The 12,836-nt window shown below is 42.5% G+C and overlaps 2 protein-coding genes across 4 annotated transcripts in view; both read right to left on the reverse strand.

Annotated features, from left to right (window-relative positions):
- Nucleotides 1-859: 859 nt before the first annotated feature.
- Nucleotides 860-2,673, reverse strand: LOC309476894 (vitelline membrane outer layer protein 1-like). 2 transcript variants are annotated; one of them, XM_082140050.1, is made up of 6 exons: nucleotides 2,298-2,673; nucleotides 1,934-2,052; nucleotides 1,698-1,811; nucleotides 1,245-1,429; nucleotides 1,124-1,168; nucleotides 860-946 (listed from the first exon to the last, which is right to left on the reverse strand). In XM_082140050.1, the coding sequence occupies exons 1-4, from the start codon at nucleotides 2,496-2,498 to the stop codon at nucleotides 1,246-1,248; spliced, it is 618 nt and encodes a 205-aa protein (XP_081996176.1). In that variant the 5' UTR covers nucleotides 2,499-2,673; the 3' UTR covers nucleotides 860-946; nucleotides 1,124-1,168; nucleotide 1,245. The 2 variants fall into 2 exon arrangements, with proteins under 2 accessions (XP_081996176.1, XP_081996175.1); XM_082140049.1 differs by having other exon boundaries at nucleotides 860-1,168.
- A 1,155-nt stretch (nucleotides 2,674-3,828) lies between these two features.
- The window catches only part of LOC309476897 (vitelline membrane outer layer protein 1-like), a 41,247-nt gene continuing 32,239 nt past the window's right edge, over nucleotides 3,829-12,836 (reverse strand). Inside the window, exons 1-2 of one of the 2 annotated variants that reach the window (XR_014198406.1) lie at nucleotides 4,074-4,205; nucleotides 3,829-3,997 (exon numbers count right to left, since the gene is read on the reverse strand). The gene's annotated coding sequence lies outside the window, so the exon portion shown is untranslated. Of the gene's footprint in view, nucleotides 3,998-4,073; nucleotides 4,206-12,836 lie in introns of those variants that run through there. The other variant, XM_082140054.1, reaches the window with a different exon arrangement.

Genomic DNA, 12,836 nt, shown 5'->3' on the forward strand with positions numbered 1-12,836 from the left:
GTTTTTGGTGCGTATCCTAATGACAAAGATGAATTAATGATATTAAGAAGAAGGCTTGAATACATTCAATAACTAAATAACAGCAATTGCAAGGAAGCCATTGTTAAAGGAAATTATCATTCTATCATCCTTTACTCATGTTGTTCCAAACCGGTATGACTTTTTAGTCATATAGTCTCCGAAGAACATAAGGAGAATTGAGGAGTCATACATTTATTTTCATCCTTGCCTATAACCGGATTTCTTAAGTCATAGGGTTAGGAAGAAATAAATATACACAGAACATTCTCAGTAAGAAAAAGAATCAGTGTTTATCCTATTAGTGTTCCAGCCATTGATCAAGACAAAACTAAATGATTGTACAAGTCACTGACCTGAACGTAAACACACTTTAGACAAACACTGATCAGGTCGAATTGCCAGTAAAAGCATTTTCCCTTTCAAACAGCTTTGATATTTTATCAAATATTTTATATATGATATTTTATTTACACTTTTTCTTTTTCATGAGGTTTTAGATACTGTGAAGCAGAAATCACACATTTAAGCAAATATGTTAAGCGTCTGGGTGTGTAGGAAAATAACAGTCTTTGATTTCTGATTCATAACTGCTTCTTGCTTCTGGCACCGTTTGTGATATTTTCTGAAGTATCGTTTAGGGTAACAAGGTTGACAATATTACACTTTTATTTAATGTCGTGTTCCTGTAGAGTATGTTTGTCATTCTCAGGAAATGCATGAACGGATAAGACAATTACTTTGAATGCAATATAAGTGGCTTTAGACCATCTGCCACATGCACTAATGTAGTGAACGATCTGATGTAAAGTGTTGTGCAAAAGAATGTGAAACTACAAGGTTCTGTTTAGAAAGTCTTTAATGCTGATATTTGGCAACCGTTCTGACTGACAGCAGAAGTTCAGGAGTCTTCAGAAGAATCAATAACCTACAAGAAAGAATAAAATAATTTCAGCTCCAATAATAGGCGGGATGCAAATGTCCTGATCGTCCAGTTAGGCTTTATTTTGTGATAATGACCGGCTGACGTTACAGAATTACATCACAAAACTGTTGTATGACATGGTTTATGTTAGTTTATCATAGTATGATGATCAATAATTACAATATATTTGATCTTCTTGCTGTTCTTGTTGTCATCCTCCTACACCTGAAAGAAAAATCCGATTTAGTTGATCTGCAGTCACTATTAGTAAGATCTGAGTTTTTGATTGTGATCACATCACCTTAATCACAGCAGAACATGCGCACGTCATTGAGAGCGGTGTCGTCTCCCATTCCCTGTGGCTCATCTATCCGGGTCTGTATGCCGCAGATTCCTCTTCCATGACACTTTGGACTCCAGAAGCCCCACTCGCCCCAGTTTGTGCTGCTGTCACCCTCCAGCACAAGACCTCCACTGCAGGCGAACCTGGAAAAAAATTCAGATGTGACAATATTATGATCAAATATGATATTGTGCTGTTGGATTGAATGTCAGTCACATGATCACCTGCAGCCGACAGCTTTATCACTGCAATCTTGAACAGCAGCACGACTGCGTGTGTGATATTAACTAAACTATTGATGGGGGAAAACTGAGTCCTTAAATAGCTAAATAAACCCAGGATGGGTAAGAGATGGTGTAAGAGTTTTACACTGGGTAAGAGATGTTATATCTTATAGCACCACATACTCACCTGATGTTGTCTGCGGCCGTATCATCTCCAAATCCTTGGGGAGATTCAACTCTCAGCTGGAAAGATGTCAAGTATCCAGAAGAACACCATTTGATATCTGTCCACTTACCCCACCTGAAGAAAACACACAAAGAGGTTGCCTGATCAAATCAATTATTATTGTCAAGAAAATCCTCAATTTACTTATCTAGTTTAAACACTTAATGCAAGAATTTTGAATGATCTGAGTCCATTACATTCCTACGTCGGACTCAATTGAGGTGTAGTCATGTGAGCCTGATGATTCTTTGGACCGTTTGACACAGTGAAGACGAATCCCATTGAGCGCTGTATCATCACCACCTGGTCCTTCCACCTTAAAACAACAACATTGAGACAATCTTCCATTTGAAAGAGTTAACTCTAACCCAACCCATAGTAACATTTATCTTCATGCTCTTTAGTATTACACAGACACTTTAAAAATCTTAAGCAAGTGCGGTTCCCTGGAGAAACCTGGAACCTTAAACCTTAAATGACAAACAGCAACTCCACAGTTTTGAACCTTTGAAGCGCTCATCCACCTCCATATTAGCAAAATAGAGTCAATGCCCAACTTACCTTCAGACTAAACCCTGCGGCGTACGTTCCAATTGGACACATGCTCTTAAACCTCCACGTTCCCCATGTAAATCCATTCGTCACCCTCAGCTCAGATTTGTAATATCGGTGGACGCTCCGCTCAGAACGACTTTCTGTGACCTGACCGCTCACATGCCCAATAATGGCTAGCAGTGAAAATATGGAAAGTAAGTAATGCATTTCTACAGCACTGGCCTGCTTGATAAAAAATAGTGATTGTTAGATTAATTATCACGTAGACTATCTGCAGCCTCAGCTATCAGTGATCAGGTGGAAACAGACGCCCCAACCCTTGTGATGTGAGAATGATCAAGCAGACACAGAGACTGTGTAGTACCATAACATTCTCAAGTTTATTAAGGGAGAAGCCTTATATTTATACACAAGATTAAGCAGAATCATCCACAATGTCCCCCTACCATATTTGGCATATTAAGAAATATAATACCATGGAAGAGAAGTCAGATGTTTAAATGTATGTGCGTGTCTTGAGTTCACGTTTGGGTGCGAGTGTATAAGTGTGTTCAACCCTAGTTCTTGTTTTGTCTAGGTGTGTCCATGATGTGCAGATAACAACGAAAAGAAGTTACACAAGGGCAGTCTTACACAAGAACAGTCAAAAGTGGAGCCTAAGAAATAAGAAAATAATAACCATCTGGCCATGGCGAGCCTGCCCTTACGAAAAAAAAGTATACTTCAAGTTCATTTTATGAAGTATACTTGAGTAATGTTCAAGTATATTTTTAAGTATACTTTATGTAGTAAGTATACTAATGTCAATATGTACTAGTAGTAAACTTGTAAGTGTACTATTTTAATACCGCTTGGGACTAAATTGGCCCACTTGAAGTATATAAAAGTATATGTTTAAGTGTACTATAAGTGTAACAGTAGTAAACTTTAAGTGCACAACTAGTTCATAATTATGTTTCTCATTTGTACTGCAAGTGAACTTATGAGTATACTAGTAGTTTACTATTTTAATACTTGTAGCAACTTTGAAGTATACTCTCAGTAAACTACTAGTTTAGTAGTTTTATTCTACAAGTTTTCTTTTAATGTACTCTCAGTAAACTACTAGTTTAGTAGTTTTATACTACAAGTTTTCTTTAAGTGAACTTAACATTATACTTTTTTGCAGTTGCAGTAGGCCTATACTATTATGTTCAAATGTTATTTTTTTATACTTGAAAAAATACCTTTAACTGTACTTAATTTTAAAAACATTTTATTAGCTTCATGCATCCCTTTTTATCAACACTTGAATGTCAGTAAGTTTCATAAAGGCAACATTTTAAACAAAATAGTTGAGAAAATCACATTTATGTCAAAGACTACACCTTGATCAGATCCAAAACACAGGTGGAGTAGATCGAGTCCAACACCCCCAAAGCTTCACAGTCGTTTTCTCTTCATGGGTCAGCAGAAGTTCAGGAGTCTTCAGAAGAATCAATAACCTACAAGAAAGAATAAAATAATTTCAGCTCCAATAATAGGCGGGATGCAAATGTCCTGATCGTCCAGTTAGGCTTTATTTTGTGATAATGACCGGCTGACTTTACAGAATTACATCACAAAACTGTTGTATGACATGGTTTATGTTAGTTTATCATAGTATGATGATCAATAATTACAATATATTTGATCTTCTTGCTGTTCTTGTTGTCATCCTCGAACACCTGAAAGAAAAATCCGATTTAGTTGATCTGCAGTCACTATTAGTAAGATCTGAGTTTTTGATTGTGATCACATCACCTTAATCACAGCAGAACATGCGCACGTCATTGAGAGCGGTGTCGTCTCCCATTCCCTGTGGCTCATCTATCCGGGTCTGTATGCCGCAGATTCCTCTTCCATGACACTTTGGACTCCAGAAGCCCCACTTGCCCCAGTCTGTTCTGCTGTCACCCTCAAGCACAAAACCTCCACTGCAGGCGAACCTGGAAAAAATTCAGATGTGACAATATTATGATAAAATATGATATTGTGCTGTTGGATTGAATGTCATTCACATGATCACCTGCAGCCGACAGCTTTATCACTGCAATCTTGACCAGCAGCACGACTACAAGTGTGATATTAACTAAACTATTGATGGGGGAAAACTGAGTCCTTAAATAGCTAAATAAACCCAGGATGGGTAAGAGATGGTGTAAGAGGTTTACACTGGGTAAGAGATGTTATATCTTATAGCACCACACACTCACCTGATGTTGTCTGCGGCCGTATCATCTCCAAATCCTTGGGGAGATTCAACTCTCAGCTGGAAAGATGTCAGAATGACACCATTTGATATCTGTCCACTTACCCCACCTGAAGAAAACACACAAAGAGGTTGCCTGATCAAATCGATTATTATTGTCAAGAAAATCCTCAATTTACTTATCTAGTTTAAACACTTAATGCAAGAATTTTGAATGATCTGAGTCCATTACATTCCTACGTCGGACTCAATTGAGGTGTAGTCATGTGAGCCTGATGATTTTTTGGACCGATCGACACAGTGAAGACGAATCCCATTGAGCGCTGTATCATCACCACCTGGTCCTTCCACCTTAAAACAACAACATTGAGACAATCTTCCATTTGAAAGAGTTAACTCTAACCCAACCCATAGTAACATTTATCTTCATGCTCTCTAGTATTACACAGACACTAAGATCTTAAGCAGATGTAGTTCCCTGGAGAAACCTGGAATTAAATGACAAACAGCAACTCCACAGTTTTGAACCTTTGAAGCGCTCATCCACCCCCATATTAGCAAAATAGAGTCAATGCCCAACTTACCTTCAGACTAAACCCTGCGGCGTACGTTCCAATTGGACACATGCTCTTAAACCTCCACGTTCCCCGCGTAAATCCATTCGTCACCCTCAGCTCAGATCTGTAATATCGGTGGACGCTCCGCTCAGAACGACTTTCTGTGACCTGACCGCTCACATGCCCAATAATGGCTAGCAGTGAAAATATGGAAAGTAATGCATTTCTACAGCACTGGCCTGCTTGATAAAAAAATTGTGATTTTTAGATTAATTATCACGTAGACTATCTGCAGCCTCAGCTATCAGTGATCAGGTGGAAACAGGCGCCTCAACCCTTGTGATGTGAGAATGATCAAGCAGACATAGAGACTGTGTAGTACCATAACATTCTCAAGTTTATTAAGGGAGAAGCTGTCACGATCCACACTCAAAGAGACAAGGGAAGATCCAATAATGCAGTGATGTTTTATTAGGGAAATCCATAGCTCATAAACAGTCCAGGCAGAGGTCAAAATCCAAATAAGCAATCCAAACACAAAACAATAAACAGGTAAACCAGAGCGGAAACAGAACTCAGAAGTGGTGTGATAATTACAAGGACTCCGTGACACATACTAAAACAGACAGGGTTATATACACAGGGAAATGACAATGCTAATGGGGAATTAGCTGAGTGCAATGATTAAGTGACAAGGGACAGCTGAGTGCAATGAAGAACAAGGATCATGGGGAATGTAGTTCAGAATGTGACAGACACCGTGGGGAAGGAGGACATCTAATGGTGACCCAGGGAACTCAAACCAGACACTGTGACATAACCCCCCCCCCCCCTCTACGGAGCGGCTACCAGACGCTCCAAGACATGACAGACAAAACAGGAGTCCAGGCAGGAGGTGGACTGGTGGAGGATCAGGGGGAGGGATGGGGGGCCAGGTCCATGGAGGGAAACGGGGACAGGGAGTGACAGTTCATCTGGCGGCCAGGGCGGAGACGACAGTCCATCTGGCGGCCAGGGCGGAGACGACAGTCCATCGGGCGGCCAGGGCTGAAACGACAGTCCATTGGGCGGCCAGGGGGGAGACACTCCCTCGGGCGGCGACGACCCCTCGGGCGGCCATGGCACAGGAACAGACACCGGCTCAGGAACTGGAACAGACACCACCGGCTCAGGAACTGGAACCGACACCACCGGCTCAGGAACTGGAACCGACACCACCGGCTCAGGAACTGGAACCGACACCACCGGCTCAGGAACTGGAACCACCGGCTCAGGAACTGGAACCGACACCACCGGCTCGGCGGCGACCATCTTGTCTGAAGACACAGGTTCGGCGGTGGTCATCTTCTCCGAAGACACAGGCTCGGCAGACGTGACGTGAACAGTCTCGGCGGCGGCCATATTGTCCGAAGACCCAGGCTCGGCAGGCGTGACGTGAACAGGCTCGGCGGCGGCCATCTTGTCCGAAGACACAGGCTCGGCAGACGTGACGTGAACAGGCTCTGGCTGGGCGGAACTCAAGTGCTTCCTCCAAGCGTGCAGGACTGCCAATGCGTAAAACCCAAAGACAGCTCTCCTGGCCATGGCAGGACTGATGGTGGGCTGCTCCAAGACGACCTCCGGGACGACAGTGGGCTGCTCGGGCACTGCCTCCGGGACGACAGCGGACTGCTCTGGCACGGCCTCCGGGATGACATGCTTCCTCCATGCATGCAGAACTGCCAATGCGTGGAACAGGAAGACAGCTCTCTTGGTCGTGGCAGGACTGATGGTGGGCTGCTCCAGGACGACCTCCGGGACGACAGTGGGCTGCTCGGGCACTGCCTCCGGGATGACAGCGGGCTGCTCGGCCACTGCCTCCGGGACAACAGCGTGCTGCACGGGCACGACCTCTGGGATGACAGCGTGCTGCACGGGGACGGCCTCTGGGATGATAGCGGGCTGCACAGGCACGACCTCTGGGGTGAGATCAGTCTCCGGACTGGCAGACTTGTGTCTCCTACCCCCTCTCCGTCTACGACGGCGACTCCGACCCGTCCCTCACCAGCCCAGAGTCGAAGGGGGGCCATGGTGGAGAGTGGTGTTGGATTCCCTCTCGACCAACCACTCCTCTGCGACCTCCCCGGGTCCCACGAAAAATGACCAGACGGGTTCCTTCAAAACGCTCTCTCCTCTCCCGCTCGGTGGCTGGGGCAGAGAAGTTGGCGAACATACCGCTGGATCTTTGTGTGTGACGGAGTCCTTCTGTCACAATCCACACTTAAAGAGACAAGGGAAGATCCAATAATACAGTGATGTTTTATTAGGGAAATCCGTAACTCATAAACAGTCCAGGCAGAGGTCAAAATTCAAATAAGCAATCCAAACACAAAACAATAAACAGGTAAACCAGAGCGGAAACAGAACTCAGAAGTGGCGTGATAATTACAAGGACTCCATGACACATACTAAAACAGACAGGGTTATATACACAGGGAAATGACAATGCTAATGGGGAATTGGCTGAGTGCAATGATTAAGTGACAAGGGACAGCTGAGTGCAATGAAGAACAAGGATCGTGGGGAATGTAGTTCAGAATGTGACAGACACCGTGGGGAAGGAGGACATCTAATGGTGACCCAGGGAACTCAAACCAGACACTGTGACAGAAGCCTTCTTATACACAAGATTAAGCAGAATCCTCCACAATGTCCCCCTACCATATTTGGCATATTAAGAAATATAATACCATGGAAGAGAAGTCAGATGTTTAAATGTATGTGCGTGTCTTGAGTTCACGTTTGGGTGCGAGTGTATAAGTGTGTTCAACCCTAGTTCTTGTTTTGTCTAGGTGTGTCCATGATGTGCAGATAACAACGAAAAGAAGTTACACAAGGGCAGTCTTACACAAGAATAGTCAAAAGGGGAACCTAAGAAATAAGAAAATAATAACAGTGGCCACTTTAAATTAATTCTGGTTGGTTTCTAAACTAAAACTGACCCCGGGGTCAGTAAAACTGCTCTAAGGATTCGTTTTTGAGCCGATCAGAACTTCAGACTGGTTAATCAATTTTGTGATGTCCTGGTTCTACCCAATGAGCAGCTAGCGCATGCCAATGACCTGTACGTTACGTGAACAGTGAACACACAAAAATACAAACATTGATCCAATTTAAATATACGTTTAACTGTCAAAAGTGTTTAAAAGTGTCCTTGAAAACTGTTTTTCTTTGTAAAATGTCGATAAAATATTTTGTGACCCCATCATCTTGCAAGAGATGTGGATAACTCAAGAGTGCAAACATCACAGTGTGTTTCTTTGCAAATATAACAAAGTTTATTAGACAACATTCAAAAATAGTAATCAGAAATGACAAAGAAAAAAAAAAACAAGAAAAAAAACAATTGTAACTTGTCAACAGGGTTTCCCAATCATATACAATGGCATTTGCTTTGCAAATAAATCAAACAAAATTTGACTCCAAACTCCAAAGGAAAAGTAATCACCAAATAAAACCACTAGAAATTGTCAGATGCTGGCACGCTGGTGGACCGGCATATGTTGTCTTTTGGATGCTAGTATGATCCCAGTAAGACCACAACAAAACATGCGTTGCATATTGTGTTACATATTGTAACGGTCACCAGCTGGAGTGCCCTTGAGAGCCACCAGAGGGCACTCCACATCAGTATACTGTCATTCCCTCACAAACTACATCTCCCATAACTCTCTGCCTGGACTCATCATCCCTGATTGCATCCACCTGTGTCTCATTATCCTGTTTAGCTCACAGTGGGTGCTTCTCAATATCCCTCCTCGTCTCCTCGCTCTTCTGTCCTCCATCCTATGACATGGAAACCGATCAATCTCAGCCATCTTGAAGGACATCTCAATTCTCTAATTTCACCGTGAGGAGTCGAGGAACGAGGAGGCTTCCTGGGGAGTTATGAGCGAGGATACACAGGTGTATCCTATGCGGAAGAGTTTTATCGACTAAACGTGACGCACGTATAAATTCTCCTCCCCCTTCACCATCAGTCACAATAACTTTAATTTATACTTTACCTTTGCAGTTTATATAAACCACATATCCCACATATTTCAACAGGGTATCTTGCTTTTATATTATTTATTATGAATTTCTTAAATAACCAAACTAATACAACATTAGGGCAGATTCTTTGAGTGCTGCTGAAGACGCTATGAAGTGATGCTCGAGTGATCAAGTATTCCAATGTATTAAAAAGCTTTCATTCGATTCCTCCGTCCTCATTTTCTTTCCTGGCGTCCTTCCCTCGCATCCTACAGGGGGTGGAGCCGAGACGCGAGGAGAGGAAACGAGGATGCACAATTAAGAATTGAGAAGCACCCACTATATAAGCCTGGTTTTCTCATTTATTCTCTGTGAACTCTTGTTTAAGTGTTAAGGCCATTGCACACTGAGTCCGAAATTCGCGTCCGAAATTTTCGCACGTTAAAAAAAATATTCGACCTCACGTTATGTCAATCACGCTTGCACACTGTCTACGAAACTTTCGTCCGTAATAAAAAAATTCGGATAGGGTTCGATTTTCTGAGTTTTTCGCATCCACAGCCAGTATTTTGAGAGGTTTTTTAACAATTCAGAGCCACCGTACAAGCGAACGACAAAACCCACAATGGATTGAGCAGCCAATTCGATTACTAATCATGTATTATTTGGGTATAAAATATAACCTGTATACAGCTGTTCTGTCTGCCCAGCGCTTCCGCCGGCCGTCTGCGTGTGTGTGTGTGTGTGTGTGCCCATACCTTAGACATACTGCCAATCTCTGTTCAGGATCGATTGGTTCACGGAAATTGGTGGTGGTCTTTTTAATATGTGGCTACAGCATCGCTAGCAAAGCATCAAACTGTTCCACTGACATTCTGAGGTAAATTTTGAATCGCTTGGGATAATTTCGCAACTCCTTGATAAGGAGGTGAAACTCTCCTTCCTCTCGGCGCAATCTCAGTATTGGGTGGACCCAATATTTCCTCTTTCTTTTTCTCTTTTTAAGAAGAAAGAGAAACAAAATCATCCTAACTGCTTGACGAATCCATTTTGTATTTTTTGCGTTTTTTTCCGCAAAGGTTTAATAAATACGCATCGGACTCGGTGTGCAAGGTTTCTGTGCGTGACGAATTTTAAAGGTAGGGTAGGTAATCATTTTTCTAAAAAAAAAATCATTCCAAATTTGTTTAAACTGTCTTTATATACCAATACATAATTAAAATGTAAGTACTCTGAAAAAGAAAATATAAAAATCGAGTGACTGTAGACCTTTTAATCTGCAATAAACACAGCTCATTATTTCCATTCACTCCACCCCCTCCCTTCTGAGCTCCTTCCAAAGCCACGCCCCCAAAACACATGAACGCGCGACGCCAAACGCTCAGGCTGGAACAAGACGCATTTATTACCTGAGACGAGTGGAGAGGAAGGAGCGCAGTACATACAGTGACATCATGTCAGAATCACATGTAATAAAATACCTAACTTTATCACTATGAATATAAACAAATAAGATTTCTTTTAGTACTCACTATCAAGCTAGCATATCGATAATGGTAAAGTTTCATTCGGTAACGAGCTATATTTATAAGGCAAAACTAAAAACAGGTTGCATTGATACACGTTTTTCCATTACCATCAGTTACACTGTGATGAAGATGAATTTCGTGTAAGATTCATAACATATACGGTGTTTTGCATGTAAGAGTTTCCATGATGAAAACATTGTTGACTCTAATGAAGACTAACGTACACTCCGAGTCCGGAGACAAGTACCGCATCGTCGGTTCGAGGACAGGTCCGGGGTTGAGGGCGAAGCAGAGGAGGTCGTTCAAGAGCGCGGGCAGGGTCCGAGGAAGTAGTTTTTGCCTTGTTTGCCTTCGCTGACTGCATATGCCGGTGCTTTGAGCTGAATATTTCCGGGAACGGTGACATGTGATGAGTGCGCGCAGTGGGGCTCGGGGCGGGCACGAGACATGAAGGCATCTGATTGGTTCTTTACATTCGCACCGAATGGCAGTGATTGGTCAGAGTTTTTACTGTCCTGCAGCTGCTACAGAGGTCTAATTTTTTTCATTCCTTTTTCTAAACACATAATGTATTGACTACTATCAGGATGGAAGGACCATTTCACCCAGTATAAAAAAAAGTGTTTCTGAACAGGATTACCTACCCTACCTTTAAGGCTGACGAACACGAAAAAACGCATACGAAAATTTCGGAGTCAGTGTGCAATGGCCTTTACACGGCAATTCCGAGCATTCTCCCTGGTTTCATGTCTCTTGGTTTTTGGATTTCTTGCCTGTTCCATGGATTACTCTTTTGCCCGTGTTCCCTGCCTTGATTTGTTTGTTTGTATGGACTGCCTGTATTTTCGACTACGATTGTGGATTACCCTTTCAATAAAACTGCATTTAGATCCTCATCCCTTCTTGTGTCTCAGAGCAGTTTGTGACAGAAGACTTTGCCAGACATGGATCCAGCAATTCGTCTCTTCCGCCTCAGCCAAGGTGACCGTCCAATTGAGGATTACATTGACGAGTTTGTGAGCTTTGCCGTGGGACTTTAATGATGTTGTCTTAAAGGACATTTTTTGCCATGGATTTATCTCATGTCTGACAATACCCCTCCCTGGACTCTAATTCAATATATTGACCTTGCCCCTTTTGTTAAAGGACAAGTTCGATATTTTACACTTAAAGCCCTATTTACAGATCGTATCTGATGAAATAGAACGGTTAAGATTAAAATTTGGACACATGCTCCTGTCCCGAGAATTTTAGGTTTATTTCGCTTTTGTGGACCTATTTTGCCAAACGCGTCACACCCGTGATTCTTCCGTTGAGAGAAGTTTAATGTGTTTTAGGACGGAATCTTCCAGTGCATATAGACAACCATTGTGGGGGTGGTGGGGGGAAGCGAAATAAACCTAAAATTCTCGGGACAGCAGCATGTGTCCAAATTTTAATCTTAACCGTTCTATTTCATCAGATACGATCTGTAAACAGGGCTTTAAGTGTAAAATACCGAACTTGTCCTTTAAGTGGCTTGTCATTTACTGTGGGCTTTGCGGATGAGGAGCCCCACAAGCCCACAGTATCCTCTCAGCCAGAGACTGTTCACGTCATGCCTGCCGAGCCTGAGCTTCTTCACGTCATGCACTTTAAATATACTCTTGTATTTAAGTTTTGAAATGCAGAATTTAGTCAAGTCAAGTCACCTTAAGTGCTTTTAACAGTATGGATTGTTTCAAAGCAGCTTTACAGTGATAATAGAAATTACCGTAACAGATTGTTTAGGCTTTACCACAGCTCTAGGAAAAAGTTATTGTCCAGCTAAAGATAGTCTTGATTGATTCACTTCCGTTGCAAAGATCATTAGTTATTAACTTAGGGGCCGCTAAAACGACACCGTTCTAACAGAAAAACCCTTAAAGTGCTCCGGCTGCCCATTCGTACAAAACAGTGCCTGGTGTCTCGAGAACGCACTCCCTGAAATAGGTGTGAAGGTGCAAACGATTATCTGTTTACTCTGCGCAAACCTCAAAAATGCAAACCGCAAAAACGCAGACGGCGTGCACATGCGCATCACGTGTTCAGTCGATAGGTATGCACGTTTGAATATATATGTGTGCAGGCGTGTAGTCCTTCTTCACAAATCAAACATCAACAAACTACTTGTCTGGCCTTAAAAATGTATAATACATCCATTTTTGTCACGTCTGCATAGCCACGCGAACCCAAA

Source organism: Leuciscus leuciscus (genome assembly GCF_965113295.1).
Source record: "Leuciscus leuciscus genome assembly, chromosome: 16".
NCBI lineage: Eukaryota > Metazoa > Chordata > Actinopteri > Cypriniformes > Leuciscidae > Leuciscus > Leuciscus leuciscus.